This window comes from Equus caballus, chromosome 14, assembly GCF_041296265.1.
Source record: "Equus caballus isolate H_3958 breed thoroughbred chromosome 14, TB-T2T, whole genome shotgun sequence".
NCBI classification, from domain to species: domain Eukaryota; kingdom Metazoa; phylum Chordata; class Mammalia; order Perissodactyla; family Equidae; genus Equus; species Equus caballus.
In genome coordinates this window covers 42203116-42218576 of record NC_091697.1, presented here as the reverse complement: position 1 = coordinate 42218576, position 15461 = coordinate 42203116, and the positions used below count along the sequence as shown (strand labels likewise).

The window sequence follows — 15461 nt, the reverse complement described above, 5'->3', positions numbered from 1 at the left end:
CAGTTTCCTGGGCAGACACTCTGTGTTCTGAAGAGCCTAATCCCCCCGCCACCTGCCGCTGTCCCTCAGTCCTCACCTTCTCAAACTCGCCAATGGGGGCAGGGCAGCTGGTAGGGTCCTGGCACACACACATGGGACTGTTGTTCTCATCCAGCTCACACACCTTGCCGTGTTTGCAGTGGTGGTTCTGGCAGGGGTCTGGTAGAGTGCAAGGGCATGTCGTTAGCACCACTTGGGCTAGCATGTCCACCCCAACCCAATCCAGACCAATCCTTGGGCAGAAGTCCTCAGCTGTGGTCCCCACATGGGGCTTTGGGCAGCCCTGAGTTCTCCCTTCTCTTCTGCTGAGCCCAGCAATCAGCATTTAGGAGAGCAACTGGCTCAGACTGGGGATTAGACATTCCGTCTGAGGTCAAGGTCAGGCACATTTCAGGGGGCTGTAGGCTTAGCCTGGAACCCAGGAGCACTGGACGCCACACGGCTCCCTCGAGGATTGAAGCAACCACTGTATTCTCAGCTCTTGGTTGATTAACCACAGTGAGGCATTTCCAGATTCTAGAATAGACCTTCTAGAATGACTTTGAAAGTTGGTCTTATCGTGGAGCCAGGAAGCTGTGAGGCCCAACAAAACAGCCTTGAGTGGCTGTAGAGGAAAAGGGAGAAGACCCTCAAGGCCCCCACCGAACAATAGAGCCGGCTGTGTCTGGTAAACACCGGATGAGGTGGGTGGGAGGGAAGGAACATGACTCAGTAGACACCCCTCCGCTCCAGCGAAAACTCTGTGCCCTCAGGACGAGAGCGTAATCTAGCCTTTTCCTCCTGATGCTTGATCTAGGATATTTTAGTCATCTTTTATTGCATGCCTGCTCTGCCAGGCACTGGGCCGAGTACTTTTATGTTTTATCTCACAATCCCCTGACAGCCCTGGGGCGAGGTTCTACCATCATCATTCCCATGTTAGAGATGAGGAAGCTGAGGCTCGGAGGAGCACAGGGAGTCAACCAGTCTAGATGCAAACCTTGGTTGGTTTGCCTTCAATGTCCATGCTGTTAACCCCTGGGGTATGAAGCCTCTCCACTCTGTGGGATGGAGATACCAACGCAATGGGCTGGAGCCAGAGGCCCTTGGTCATTTCTCCCCCTTGGCACCAACTCCATGGGTAGCATTGTATGAGTTATGTCAGGTTTCCAGGCCTTATCTTCTCATGGCTGTGTGAAAATCAAATAAGCTAATGAGTGTGAAAGCTTCTGAGGTGCTCTCAGGTCTGCTCCCATATGGGGTTTTGGTTCAGACAGAGGTCAACAAGGAGCGCAGTGACCAGATGTGACTGGTGACCTCAGCAGGAATGTGCAATCCAACTTTGGAATCAGGGCAAAGAGCTGTGAGGGGAGAAGGCCATTGCCAGCTGAGGAACTTCCCTTCCTGCCACTCACAGCAAGGATGGCCTGGCTATAAATTGATGTTCCCCAGAGTCCAGGAGACTGAGTGCCAGAGAATATTCCCAACCCTTAAAGCCATTTCTTCCCCACAGCCCACCCTGTAGGGAGGACCCTACCCTGCATTCCCTTGGGAGGGAACCTCACAGAAGTTGTCCCCACCTCCCAGGCCCAGGCAGCAGGGGACAAAGACTGGATGTGCCAAGTCACGGGGAAGGGACCTACTTTCAGCCACCACCTCCTCTTCAGCTTCCTCAGCACCTTCGTCAAATTCTCCTACTTCCACCTGGACAGGGTTGGCTCCCACAGGTACCTGGGGTGGAGGGAGAAGAATGAGTCGACTGTCCCACCCCCATCCCTGACTTGGAAGAAAGGGGTGAAGACTTGGGGGGAGGCTTGCCTGGAGCTTCGGACACCCACAAAGGGATGATGAGAGTCAAGCTGAAAAGGCGTGCTGTGCTGGGTCCAGGTCACAGAGGGCACAAATGCCAGGCCCAGCATTGAGATTAAATGTTATGGTCCCACTGTGTTTGCAGTGCCCTAGATTTCTATTGAGATGCCTCAGAGGCCCCCTAGGGGCATCAGGGCAAAACGGGGTAGTACGGAGCATCCACCCCTGCTAGTTACACCAGAGCAGCTCCCCTTTCCTCTGTTTGATGTATGGGGAGACTGTGGGTGATTGTCTAAGAAAAATTGTCCAACAGCTTGAAAAAGAACAAATGTCAAAATCCTGGCTCCCAAATGTAGAGTTCTGTTGAAGGTCTGGGAATCAATCAGGAGTGTGTCAGGACTGGGGAATACGCAAGATTTATGCCCATACTGTGTGTACACGTGGAAAGAGGAAGAACGCCCCATTCCAGCATGAGACCCACAGCACCTATGTGGTTTCCCCAGGGAATGGGTGTGGACAGAGTGGGGCCGGGGGTCTGGGGTCACCACCCACGTACCTCGGACACCTCAGCCACGGTTTCCTCCACCACCTCTGTCTCATCAGGCAGGGCTTCCTGCTGCTGTTGGGGAGAGAAAATGTGGTTCAGAGAGGTCAGGGCCAAGACCAGATCCTGCCTGGAACATTAGAGCTGGGGAACTAGGAGAGCAGCTCACTGGAGATTCCCATGGCTGTGCCTCAGGGACTGCCACAGGTGGGGCCACGAGGGCAAGGAGATGCCAAACACGGGGCTCCATGGGACACCAAGAGCACCTCCCCTTTGATATATTTTGTATCTAAGGTGTCTATCTAAGATTGAACTTGGAAAACATTTCCACTGCTTTGAGTCCTATAGTCTGAAAACCACTGTTACAGATCAACTCCCCTTATCTCAGAGATGGGGAAACCGAGACTCAGAGGGGATAAACACCCAGAATTTTAATCAAATGTCGTTATCTTTCCAACAAGTGTGATATTATTATTATTATTACTATTTTTTTCTTTTTTTAGTGATTCCTTCTTGCCACGTCAACTTGGAGTAGGGAAAAGCAAGATAGCATATCACTTTGAGGCCCCCTTGCTGGCTGGTTCTGCTTCTAAAAGTAATGGTAACCTTGCCAAATCTTTTGCCCAAATCTACCTGCCTGATCAAGACGGCGAGAGGTGACCATCACTCACACCTCCAGTGAAGACAGGATGAGGGAATTACAGGTCGAAAGAAAATGTTCTTTTTGCCTGCCCCACGTTTCTTCCTCCCTCTCCTGGCAACGGCTTCCAGTCTGGCTTTGGAGGATCACTACTGGCCCTCTGCGTGCAATTCTTGGAGGCACTGTCTGTCACTCAAGGTGCCCCGCACCCCGCTGGCTAAGAAGCAGGCCCAAGACCCAAGCTCAGCAGCTCTCCTTGAACTTTTTACAATCTTCTTGACACGTTCTCTCAAGCTGTGAAAACTGTTGGAGCAGATCCATTCATATGGCAACATCTCCGAGACTGTCTGTTAGTTCTTACCTCCCAGATCCTGGAGCTGCCATTTGCTAGTTCTCCCCAAGCCCTTTGATTTTATCATCTACTCCTATATCCTTTCTCTCCCTAATTTAGTCAGATTGGAGTCTGTTGCTTGCAACCAAATAGGCCTCACTGATTCAGAAACTGACCAGTTCGCTCTCTGTGGCTCGACTCTCTCCTAACATCATCCCCACCAGCATCCCCCGCTCTTCTGGAATTCCTCATATGACACAGAGGTCAATTCCTTCCAAAGCATTCCTGGTCTATTTCTGGGAAGCTCTGACTGCTAAAAAGTTCATCTCCACGTTACATGGAAATCTCTCTTCTCTGGAATCTCCACCCAAAAGTCTGCATCTCAATTTTTCTCCTGATCTTATTAGTTTAAGAAAAAAAAATCTTTTTCAGAAATAAAACAAAAATAACTCGGGATGGGGAAGCTCCTGTCCCTTCTGAGTATCCAGGGCTGGCCGATTCGATACCCTTCAGCTGGAGATGGGAGGGAAGATCAAGCAGATATGATCTTTAGGTACTTACAGGGGCTGCCAAAGCCCTTCCGGCCAGGCAAAGGAGAAAGAAGATCCAGGCCCTCATGGTGCTGGGAACCCTGTGGGAGGAGAGTGAATGAGATTACAGTGAGTGGCAGGCTTCTTGATGGAGAGTTCCCTCTGTCTCTTCTGAATTCCTGTGATATGCAAGGTAACTTCAGATGGTACATGTTAAATGATAGTGAAAGACACGGGAGAAAGTTGCTTCTACTCAGTTCCCTTTCAATCCTGATTATATGAGGAGAAAGTCTCAGTGTGGTGCTAAGATGTCTTTAACACCTCTCTAACACTCGTCTCTTTCCCTTTCTAAGAGAGACCAGGCCTCTGGCTCAGAGCCACTACAGGAAACTACATCCAGCTGGAATTCAATACAGTTGTGTTGTCTTCTTTGTGTTTATTTTTATGGTTTCCTTCTACTTATGACAAAAGTACACAGATTTTTCCATTTATGGTAATGATATGAAGTCTCCTTTCTCAATAGGTTTATTTAAGTTTTTAAAAGTGATTCAACAAAGGCAATGGGCTAATTAATCACGTTTGGGCAATGCTGAGGCAGGTCCTCTTGAGGGCCCTTCAATCCCTGATGTTCTAGGTTCTTTTCTCCTCTATCCCCCCAAACTCTCCTCCTCCTCCTCCTTCCCACCCCCTCTGTAATGGGAGAAGTTAATGGCAGCAACCTCTTGCCAATCTGAGACAATGAGATCTACATTCTAAAACAAAGAACAATAGTCTTGGACTGTGACCAGCGGAAACTTGAAGGTGGCCATATTTTTCCCCATCCTACCCGGAAGGGACACCAATTCTCTGGATCTCCTAGGGAGACTGTCCAAATGCTTGCACATGTTCATATTATCTTCTCTTTCCACCACAGCTAAAGTATGTTAGCTGAGATCTAGAAAATTCTCCAGCCCTGGTCACTGCTAAGACCTCACTCTCTAAAGGTTGAACCCTCAACACTAAGAATCTCATGACTGGAAGGGAGCTTGGAGAAGAAGTTCCTCTGATGGTTCAATACCAAAATGTCATCCCTAACAGAGGATCTGTGATGGGGAGGTTGTACTTCTTGTTCTAACTAAATGAACTTCCATTTCCAAATGGCTTTAGAAAGTTCTTCCTTACGCTGATCTAAGTTTGCCTCCCTCAAACTTCTCCTGGTCTACTCTGTTCCTCCTGGGGCCACACAGCACAAGCGTGCTTCCTCGGCCCCAAGCGGCTTTTAGTCAAGGTGAGCAGTAGCCGTGTCTTCCCTCTTTTGCGCCCTCAAACTTCCATCTTGGGCTTATCATCCCCAGTTCCTTCCAAGACTTCTCAACTGACCAAGCACCTTGGTGGGAGGCACCCTGGCATCACGGAAAAAACACTTGGTTTGGGATTAATGCCAGGGACTCTTGTTCCATTTCAATACTAGCTGGGTGCATTAGTTAAGTCCTTCATTTTCTCTAGACTTTGGTTCCCCCTTCCATTAACTGAGAGAGTTAGGCTAGGCGAAATTTGGGGTGGTAGACTGGGCCCTTAAAATGCTCTTCAAATATCACAGGCACATGCTGGTCTTGGCACATGTCGTCCCCTCTGGCATCACACATTTTCACCTGGATTATAGTATCTGGATGGCAGAGGCAGTCAGGGGAGAAGCAGACTTCATAACGGTCCTTTATTGCACTAAAATAGACGCAAAACCCCACCTCCTATTTCATGGAGTGCGCATGGAGTAAAGCTAACAGAAATTCAACGAACCGACCTGGGAGACTGGCATTGCTTCACCAGGGCCCCAACTCCCACAGGAGTCCAATCTTCCCTTTCCAGGCAGTTTTTGGAATGTTCCTCCCCTTACACAGTTGTATGCTTGTTCCTCCCAGGCATAGAGGTGGAAAAATCTCCCTTCTCGCTTCCCCATTTGGAAGTCACAAACAAAACAACTCCTGCCTGTGGCTTTGGACGAATGGAACGGGAGAGAAGGTATCAATGAAGGACTTGTCTGAGAGTAAGTCAAAGGGTCACGGGGAGTCTGGTAGCTAGAACAAAAAAAAGGTCTTGTCTGGGCTCCGATGACAGAGAAGTCATGTCATTTTAGAAACAGCCCAGCTAGGGCTGGAAATGTAATAAGCTTCAGGTGGGAGAACCAGGAAGACTGACACCTCCGGAGTGTGTGTCCTGTGTCTGAGCAGAGGCACTATGCTCCACTCCTTGGCCAGGGAAAGGTTTGTTGGTCGGTCCTTCCACCTGTCCTTCCTGGCCACTTCCCCGCGCTTCTTTCCCGGTGGCACACTCACCCTTTCTGCCCCTCCCCGTATGCCTGGTGTTGCAGCCAGAGAGAAAAATAGTTCTAAATCTTGCAGTGCCTTATGGTTTCTAAAGGAAACTTTAACACTGTCCCCTTGGAGCCTCTGATGCACCGGCAGGTAGGCAGACAGGCATGGAGGGCTCTGAGTCCCCCTGCCCCCATGAGTCTGTGCTTGAGAGGGAGGAAGTCACGCAACACTCAGGCCTCTCCCAAGTTGACAAACTCCCTTCTCATGGAGCTGGGTTGGGCCTCATAGGGATTATGTTCAGAGACTGGCATGGGAGCGGAGGAGAAATGCAGAAAGTGAGAGTGTTAAGAGAAGGACACAAAACCTTGGAGGAGGAGTTATTTCCCAAATTATGGGTTCTGCCGGTATCCAGCACTACATCACTAGCCCCAGAACCTTTCCCTCCAGATGATAGGATGGGAGGGAAGGGGACAGCTGACTGTCCTTAGATGCACAGCCATACTTCCTGCATACCCGTGAGGTCCCTCTCTGAGGTTCTCTAAAACACCACTGGCCCAAGAGGTCAGGCACCCATCCTGGGAAGCTCATGAGATGCAACAGTAACCCCAGCAAGGTCAGAACATAGGGTCACAGCCCAGCATTCAGAACTTATCAGCTGCGCACACATCCTTTGCCAATTAAACTAGATCTGGCAGGCATGGTGAAAATATAAACATCTTCATGTCAGGGACCAGTATTAAAAGAAAACTCCCCCCTTTGTATCTCTTTAGTTGGTGAAGGTACAAATGTTTATGCTTTTCAGAATGTTTTCATAATCCAGCATCCCATTAGGGTCTCGAGGCGTGTCTTTCTGCCCTCTAGTATGCGTAAGAAGACTCAGAGAGGGGAAGAAACATGCTGAGAGCCCCAGGGAGTGAGTGGCCGTGCTGATGAGGACCAGGCAGCCCCGCTCCACCACTGGCTGCTCTCCGCCTCACACACTGTTTCTCTTGGCGGCTGCTCCCTCCCAGGTGCCCACCTGAACGGGGCCCAGTTGGGCTGTGAACTGACCCGAGGTGCAGAGAAGAAGCGTGTTTCCCTTGGCTCCGTGGTCATCACATGCAGACGCCGCTCACCCCCACCCACCGCCGCCTCCTGTCCGTACATTGAGTCCTTTCCTTCTGCCTTTATTTGCTCTGGAGACGGCTGAAATCCCGGCCTCGGCTGCCAGCAGGACCTGAAGCTGAGGTCACTTCTCTCTCTTTGGAGAGACTCTGGGGATGGAAAAGTACAGCCAGACCCCTAGCTCATCTCCCTCAAAACAGAAAGGGTTCCTTCGGGCTCTTTCTGAACACCAAAGAGTTACTGGGGCTGGCCCGCGGCTGAGTGGTTAACTTCAGCGCACTCCTCTTCGGTGGCCCAGGTTTTCGCTGATTCGGATCCCGGGCGTGGACCTAGCACCGCTCATCAAGCCATGCTGAGGTGGTGTCCCACATGGCACAACCAGAAGGACGTACAACTAGAATATATAACTATGTACTGGGGGACTTCAAGGAGAAGAAGGAAAAGAAAAAAAAGATTGGCAACAGATATTAGCTCAGGTGCCAATCTTTAAAAAAAAAAAAAAGTCACTGAAAGGCAAAACTGGGGGAAATCTCAGAATCATAGAATTTTAGACTGTAGGTCTTGGAATCACAGACTCTTAAGAACACGAAGCACAGAATCTGAGTCGCACTCATCAAATATGATTTGAGTAGAAAAAGTTTATGGAGCAATGCGGTCCAATAGAACTTTCTGAGAGGATGAAAATGTTCCATATCTGCGTGGTCCAATACGTAGCTATGGGCCACAAGTGGTATTGAACTCTTGAAATGCTGGTAGCACAAATGAAGAACTGAATTTTTGACTGCATTTAATTTTAATTAATTTAAATCTAAATAGCCACATGTGGCTAGTGGCTACCAGATTAGACCAAGCAGTTATAAACCTGTATAGCGTGAGTGTAACATCAACTTAAGCTCGTGTGCTCTGGAGACAGAAGGTACAGGTTCAAATCCTGACTCTGCCACTTAATCGTGTGACCTTCAGAAAGTGACTTTCCCTCTCTGGGACTCAACTCATTTCTCCGTCTGTAAAATGGAAATAACACACCTATGTTGAAAGGCTCATAGGTGACTTACATGAGAAAATACAAGAAGCAAGCAATGGTGTTTGGAAGAGCATCTTAAAATCTAAGGATCCCAGAATCTCCATCCCCCTCAAGAATCCAGGGCAAGAATCCCAGATCTTTGTCTGTGGCCCAGGGAGAAAGGGTGTTGGGGCGGAACAAGGGAGACATTGCTCCTCTTGGCCTGGGGGACTCCAGCCCAGCCTCCAGAGGACACAGAAACAAAGGCCAGGCCCCAGGCTCGCCTCTTAGTTGGGCTGCTGACGCAAGCCAGATATCTTACTCCCACTGTTTGGCTTAGAAACAAGGGTTCCAAAAACACATGTTCCTGGTAAACAAGCCCAAGGAGAGGAAAATAAGTTGAGAGGCTAATAAAAGAACCCAGGAGCCAGGCTCGCCAGGGAGCTGGGACTCAGAAGGAGGGCCAAGCCAAGCCAGAGAGGTGCCACTGCAGCCGATGTGGCCACACTGGCACTCACACCCTGCGGAGCAGACGCAACCACTCAGAGGTGGTCTCGTGCTGTGGAATCAGGAGTCCTGGCCCGGGGATCGAGTCTTGGCAACATTACTCCCAGCTCACCATGCAAACTTAGGGAAGGCTCCTCTGCTCCCTGGACCTCACCTGCCCCTGCCCGTCTGCACAATGAGGAGGTTGTTTTAGACCAGTGGTATTCAAAATTATGTAAGGCAGGGAGCCCTTTCTTTCAATGAAGTGTTCTGCAGAAGTCCAATATTTGAAACAGCTAAAGGCCTCTTGAATTTGTTGAAACATGTCAATGCATTATTACCTATTCAATAAATCAGCTTGAAATTAAAAAACAAAAGCAAGTGAAAATGGAGTTGAGATGGGGGCTGGAAGTCCTACTCACTCGGACCCCCCGAGAGGCCTTGGAGCATCTCTGGATTCCTCTATGAACACAGTTGGAAAGCCCTTGAACCAGGTGGTCCCTAAAGTTCCTTTCAGCCCGGATGTTCTGAGTGACTCAGGCAGAAGCCTATCAGAGCATCACCTCTCGCAGCCTCCCCCTTGACTCTCTGCTTCTACTTCTAATATTTCTTGCTGGAAAGGAAGAAGCTAAGGGAAGGTTTTAGGGTGTTATAGGTGCTCAAGCCTAGGATCGAAGAGGTTCTGGGGCAACTCAGAAGTAGCCCCAGAGTTTGAGACTAGCATCAGCCTGACTGAGATTCCACGCATCTGATTCCAGGCATCTGAGATGCCACGTTTCACTGTGGTTAAGAGAGGCCCAGGGTGGAGCTACAGGCTCTCCTCCTTGGCTCCCCCTAGGGACCACTGCTGCATCCGGGTGACCACAAATGGAAGGGATGAGGAAGAACATCAAAGTGTCCAGGCTGCCACATTCTGAAGATAGCAAATACGTGGCATGGATGCCTCCACCTGCCTCTCCTGTGCATGTGGCAGACATTACTAATCAATCATATGGGCTTTTCCCCTAAAGTTCAGAGTGGCATCTGAATCCTGAACACAGTTCTTCTGGCAGCCACTACCAGTACGTGCTAAGTTGTATTATCTAAGCTAAGTTAGTAAGTTGTCAAGACACGTGAGACCTATTTGTCATGCTTCTGATTTGAGAGAGAGAGAAACTGAGGATCAGAGAAGGAAAACGACTTACTCGAGGTCATACAAGCTCGTGCCTCAGCTAGACTTCCAGATGTTTACCTTGTTTGGTTCTGTTTCTGTTTTCATCTGATCAGTCTGGGCTCCTGATCCCATGACTTAACACAACATGACCCAGCAGGATCCCCAGATGAGGTAGGTTAATCCCAAGTTTCTGAAAGAACCCAGCTCTGGGAAACGTGGTACCTCCATCCATATTTTCCCTAAGACATTGAGCTCTATGCCTGAGGAGTGAAGGCAGAGTTAATTTTCTGTCTAAGACACTTCATCCTGCATGAGGAGAAGGCTGTTTTTCTAAATAATTCTGTCAAGTCACTGCTTGCTGGACCTGGCCCTGCTCAGCCCAGCTGTTCCCAAGTTCAGGGTTGGGTTTAGGGTCCAGGCTCTGTGCTCTAGAGAAAAGGTAATTTCATTAATCCCCAGGGTTGGCTGAAAGCTCGGCTCCAGCATCCTTTTGCTCCTGTAAAGGAGCTTAGGGAAGGAGCCAGCAGGAAGGAAATGAGCAGACTCCCTGTTAGCCATGTCTGCTGCCCTAAAGGACAAAGTCACGTGGGCTGGGATAGGCCATCACCGGCCAGCAAAGAGGACAGAGAAAGCACTGCTCATCACTTAGTATCCACAGGGCTTGTTGTATAGCGGGAGGTGTGTAGGCATGATACCAAACTGATCAGATGAAACAAACAAGCACAAAGCAAGGTGAACATCTGGATGTTTCCGAACATCTGGAAGTTTGGCTCAGACACGTTTACTGTGTGAACTTGAGTGAGTTATTTTCCCTTCCTGAGTCTGAATTTCTCAATCTGTAAAATGTAACAGGTGGTCTGGTGCTGTATGTGTGTGTCTGTCTCTCTGTCATGACCTGTAGTCATGTCTGGCTGTGCTCATCTGTGTGTGGCTACAAATGGCAGTTGTGTTTGCAAGCCTGACAGTGTGTCTGTATAAGTTACCTATGGCCTTGTGGACCTCTGTGTAAAGCTGTGTCTGTGTGTCTGACTCAGCGTCTGTCTGCTTCAGCCTGTACAAGTAAGGATCAGACTTTGCACATGCATCAAGATGTGTACCTGGAACTTGTCTATGAGTCGAGGAATCATCCAGGGAGAATTAAGTGGCCTTCTGTGTCTGCTCATGTATTCAGGCATTTATTTTTAGTTGTGCCAGTGGGTGCCTGTTGGTGAAATGCTTGTACCCTGCATCCTCAAGGGTTTGTGTCTGTCCCTGTTTATCTCTGCACGTTTAGCTACCTATTTAAATCACCTCAAAAGCCAAATATTCTCGTGTTTACAAGAGGGCTTGTTTATAAGCTCACATCCTCAGCTTTTTCCTTTCCTCCACCATCCTTCCCTATTTATAGTTTATTTTCAGCGAGGAAAGCTCTCTTATACATAGCAAACCTCAGCCCTGCTATTGGTTAACTGTCTCTACAGATGGATAAAGATTTTAGCAGGACTGTTATGCAACCCGAGATCCCCCTGGCCCCTCCTCTCTTGTTTCTTTTTCAACTAGAGGGACAGGGTGTGTTCAAAATGTAGGCCAGCGATTGCTTCCAATGGAAGCAGCGTCTGGATTTAGGTTCACAGGACTTCAGAGCTGGGGGGGCATGTGGAGACCATCTAGCTTAGACTCCCCATTTAACAGATCAGGAAACTGAGGCCTAGAGAGGGGAAGGGTCTTTCCAAACGTCACTCACTGTGAGTTTAGGACCCACTTCTGCTCGTGCCTTGGCCAATGCTCTTTCCACACTGGAGGGTACAAACTCTTGGGAAATACTCAAGGATGTCCTCAAATTAAATTGAATTTCAACAATATTTAACTTTGTTAGACACGCCTATCAGCACTTTTAATAAAGGGAAGTTATATACAAACCCCAAGATGATGGATTTGCCAGAGAAAAAAGCTGGGATCTCACCAACTCTTTGGATGCCGTAAATCTATCCATTCTGAAAACCCATCGCATTAGGAGGGAAGGCCTCAGTTTACCAGGTGCTCCCCTGTGCATTATCCCATTTTGTCCACACAGTATCCCATTGAGGTGGCAGCTGTTATCGCTCTTTAACCAAGGAGCAAGCTAGGACTCAGAGAGGAGAAGTAAGTTGTTCAAAGTCAATGGCACTTTTGGGGCAGAGCTGGAACTAAAACTCAGGTCTTCAAACACCCTGTCCACGAAGTTTATCATAGCCCCCCCTGCTGCCCTACCATCCTGGGAGATCAGAAGGGCAGGGCCCAGAGTTTGCTGTCCTGGTATTTGGGGACTGAGTGGAGTGGGGGATAGTCAGACCGAGCCTGAAGTTCTGAGCGCTCCCAGTGTCCCCTCCCAGTCAGCAGGCAGAGACCCTGAAAAAAAGGTTGCCGTGGCAACTCGCATTCCTCCTGGAGTGAGTCATGGCAAAGAAGAGCCTTTGGGGGGGTGGCGGGGGGGGGGGGGGGGGGGGGGGTGGGACTTGGAGAAAGTTTCAAAAGTTGATTCCTTCTCCAGGCACCCCCCGCCCGCCCACCCCTCCCTTCCTCCCTTTGCTCCAAACTTTGTCGATGTGGCAGCTGACGGCTGAGAGTTAACTCTCTCTTCCCCAACCACTCCCATTGCAAAATTTTTCATCCTCCCGCAAATATACATTTGCTTCTAGTCCCACTTGCTCCATCTCCCACTATGCTCTCTGGCTGTTTTGGGGGTCATGCCTCCATTTGAGAATATCCTAAGATTGAAGGCTGTGAACACCCTCTTGTATTTTCTCTCTCTCACACACACACATGCATTATCGTACATCCAATTTTAAGGGGCTTGCAGATGCCTCGAAGCCCATTCAAAGGCCAGTCCGCGGATTCTGGTTTAAGAGACTTTCCTTTGAAAGTTTCCAAGGACATCAGGCACCCTGAAGACCTTCAAGCCCAACCCTCTCAGTTCATAGGTAGGGAAACTAAGTCCAGAGGAAACACTTACCTAAGTAAGTGCGCCTTAAGTCTGCCATCCTACTTCTGATCTGCTTCTCGCTCTACCATCAGCACTTGGGTGTACAGAAATGCAACCCAAGAGAATTGCTGGTAAGAGAAATATTTTCTCTGTGTTTTCTGCCTAGAATGCTGTCCTTTCTGGAGGAAAATGTGTGCCTCTCTGTTCCATTTTGGGCAGACTGGGCTTCCTGAAAGACATGGTCATCCCAGTGCCCCCTTTTCCCTTGGTGTCCTTCAGGACTCAGGAAGTCTGCTTGTTAACCAGCCAATGGAGCCAACAAGGGTAAAGACAGCAAGGGGTTTGTTTATCTGAAGAAGAGCTAACACCCCAAAAGGCTACACACCAGTTCTTTGTAGGGTTTGGGCTTCTCAAAACAAAGAGTTGTGAGAAGGTTGGCATGGACCTCCTTGCCCCCATCAGCTCACCCCCAACCCCACCCCAGCCTCCCTTGGGCCAGCCCTTTAGTGGTATAATATCAGATGTCTGGGGTCTTCAGATCTAGAACACTAGGGGGCTATCGCTGGTGCGTTCCTGTGTTTGTACCCCAGGGAGCCCAGGATGGGAGCAACACCTAACCCAAGACTGATTATCTGATGGTGCTATTTCAGGCCAAATGGCACTGGAGTCTGTGTGTGTATGTGTGTGCGTGTGTGTGTGTGTGCGCGCGCGTGTGCGCATGTGTAAGGCGGTGGTGGATGGGGGAGAATTTGAAGGAAACAGGAACCTTCCTGGAGGTGTGGATTAGGGGTGAAGCCTCCCCCTTTGTCTGCCGGAGATCAGTTTGTCATTCCTGCAAAGTCCCTCTTGGAAAACAGAGCCCCTGACCAAGAACCCAGTCTAGGAAGTTTCTTCTCCTGGAATGGGGAGCAGGGCTGCCAGCCACTCCCTCCTGCAGCTGTGACAGGATCAGATTCCCAGGAAAGGCAGAGGCTGCCACATTGGCAAAGGGAGCGAAGAGGACAGGCAGGCAGCCTCGAAAACCAGAGAAACAGACACAGAGAGAGACAGAGAGAGAAAATACTCCCTCAGAGACACAGTGAGATTATTTTCTGCAAACCTAAAAGGGAAACCAAGTTATACTGTGAAGACACCTGGAAAGCAACAGGCTGTGAGCCCTCGGCCCTGCCCTTAAGGGGAGGAGGATGGAGCCCGAAGAACATGCGCATCCCCCATCCCTGATCCCAGAGACCTCCAGTACAGCTTCCTCTCCGATGTGCGCAAACTGGTGGAGGGAATAGGGTTTCGGGGTTGGTGCGGCCAGAGAAGGGAAAGGCAGGGCAGGGGTCGTGCATACCTCAGTGGCGGGCAGGCGGCTGGCTGGCGGAGCGTGTTCCGGGCAGTCTGAAGGTCTGCAGGAATGTGGAGGGGTTTAGAGCCGGGCAACAGGAAACCACTCAGAGCTCTGGGCTGGGTCTGCCTCCCCCGCCACCCCACGGTCCCTCCTCCTCCTCTGTCTCCTCCTTCCTCCCACCTCCTCCTTCTCCCCACAGCCAGAGCTGCGTCTGTCTTCCATTTCTTTCTCCATCTCCTTGCAGTGGGCCGTCCTGAGCAGACTCCACACCATGCCTGCCTCCTGGGTTCTGGAGCTGCTGCCTAAACAGACTCACGGAGTGCCAGGGCTGGACAGGCACACAGGAATCACCTCGAACAACGTCCTTGTTGTTCAGAGGGGAACTGAGGCCTGGAGTTCTGAGCAAGCGATTACCCAAGGGCCCCTAGTGGCAGAGCCAGGCCCACATATCTTGACTTCACCACCAGCGATCTTTACAAGAGCCCTCCCTAACATTAGGCAATGCTGAGAAGGGCAAAGCCACTCAAGGGGTACTGTGACAAAGGCAAGGCCAGGGCCGGCCTCTGTACAGACAAGAAAAGCTGCCACTGATGGCATCGTTGTTGATGATTTGGGATATGTTCTAAAAATAATCACTCTAATTGCACCACTAATAGACACATGAAAGATTAGCTTTCTAGCTGGGAGATCTGTGTCATCAGTATAGAACAGATAACGAGAGGGATGATATTGACAATAATCAGAGAAGTAACAAGAGCCAAGGGTTACTGAGGACTTAATAATCTTCACAGCAACCGCTTGACTTAGATATTGTTATTATTCCCATTTTACTAAGAAGGAAACAGGCTCAAAGAGGCTAAGTCACTTGCCCAGGATCACCTGGCTGAAACTGGCAGAGGCAGGCTGATTCTGCAGTCAACTTGCTTCATGGTTATACTATGCCCAACCAAGACAGTGCAACAGGTCTTGGTTGAATATTTATTAAATGCCTAGCACTCCCGGAGGTGCAAGAATTAATATCTGGCCCTCAAGGAACTTTGGACAAGCTGAGAGGACATGCCTTATGGATACATGCCCTCACATGAATGGTACAGACTCTGAGGTTTAGCCCCAGGGGTTCAGAGGCAGGATCCCTAGGTTGGAGCAGGCAGAGAGGGCTTCATGGAAGAGGTGGATCTTGAAGCATGGGTTGGGTTTGAATAACATGGGAAAGGGAGAAGGCAGAGAACGTTCTCACAGACCTCCACAAGATGCGGGCTCTGCCTCTTGCCATCCTCT

At 49.7% G+C, this 15461-nt stretch overlaps 1 protein-coding gene across 5 annotated transcripts in view; it reads right to left on the bottom strand.

Moving 5' to 3' along the window:
* SPARC (secreted protein acidic and cysteine rich) overlaps positions 1-15461 on the bottom strand; it is a 37450-nt gene that overhangs the window by 9031 nt on the left and 12958 nt on the right. For 2 of the 5 annotated variants that reach the window (XM_070232632.1, XM_070232633.1), the window contains 5 exons: positions 14187-14241; positions 3904-3973; positions 2384-2446; positions 1662-1749; positions 77-198 (listed from right to left, as the gene is read on the bottom strand). In XM_070232632.1, the coding sequence (XP_070088733.1) occupies positions 77-198; positions 1662-1749; positions 2384-2446; positions 3904-3960 (330 nt within the window). In that variant the 5' untranslated portion in view covers positions 3961-3973; positions 14187-14241. Of the gene's footprint in view, positions 1-76; positions 199-1661; positions 1750-2383; positions 2447-3903; positions 3974-14186; positions 14242-14363; positions 14709-15461 lie in introns of those variants that run through there. The other 3 variants (XM_070232631.1, XM_070232634.1, NM_001143953.2) reach the window with 3 other exon arrangements.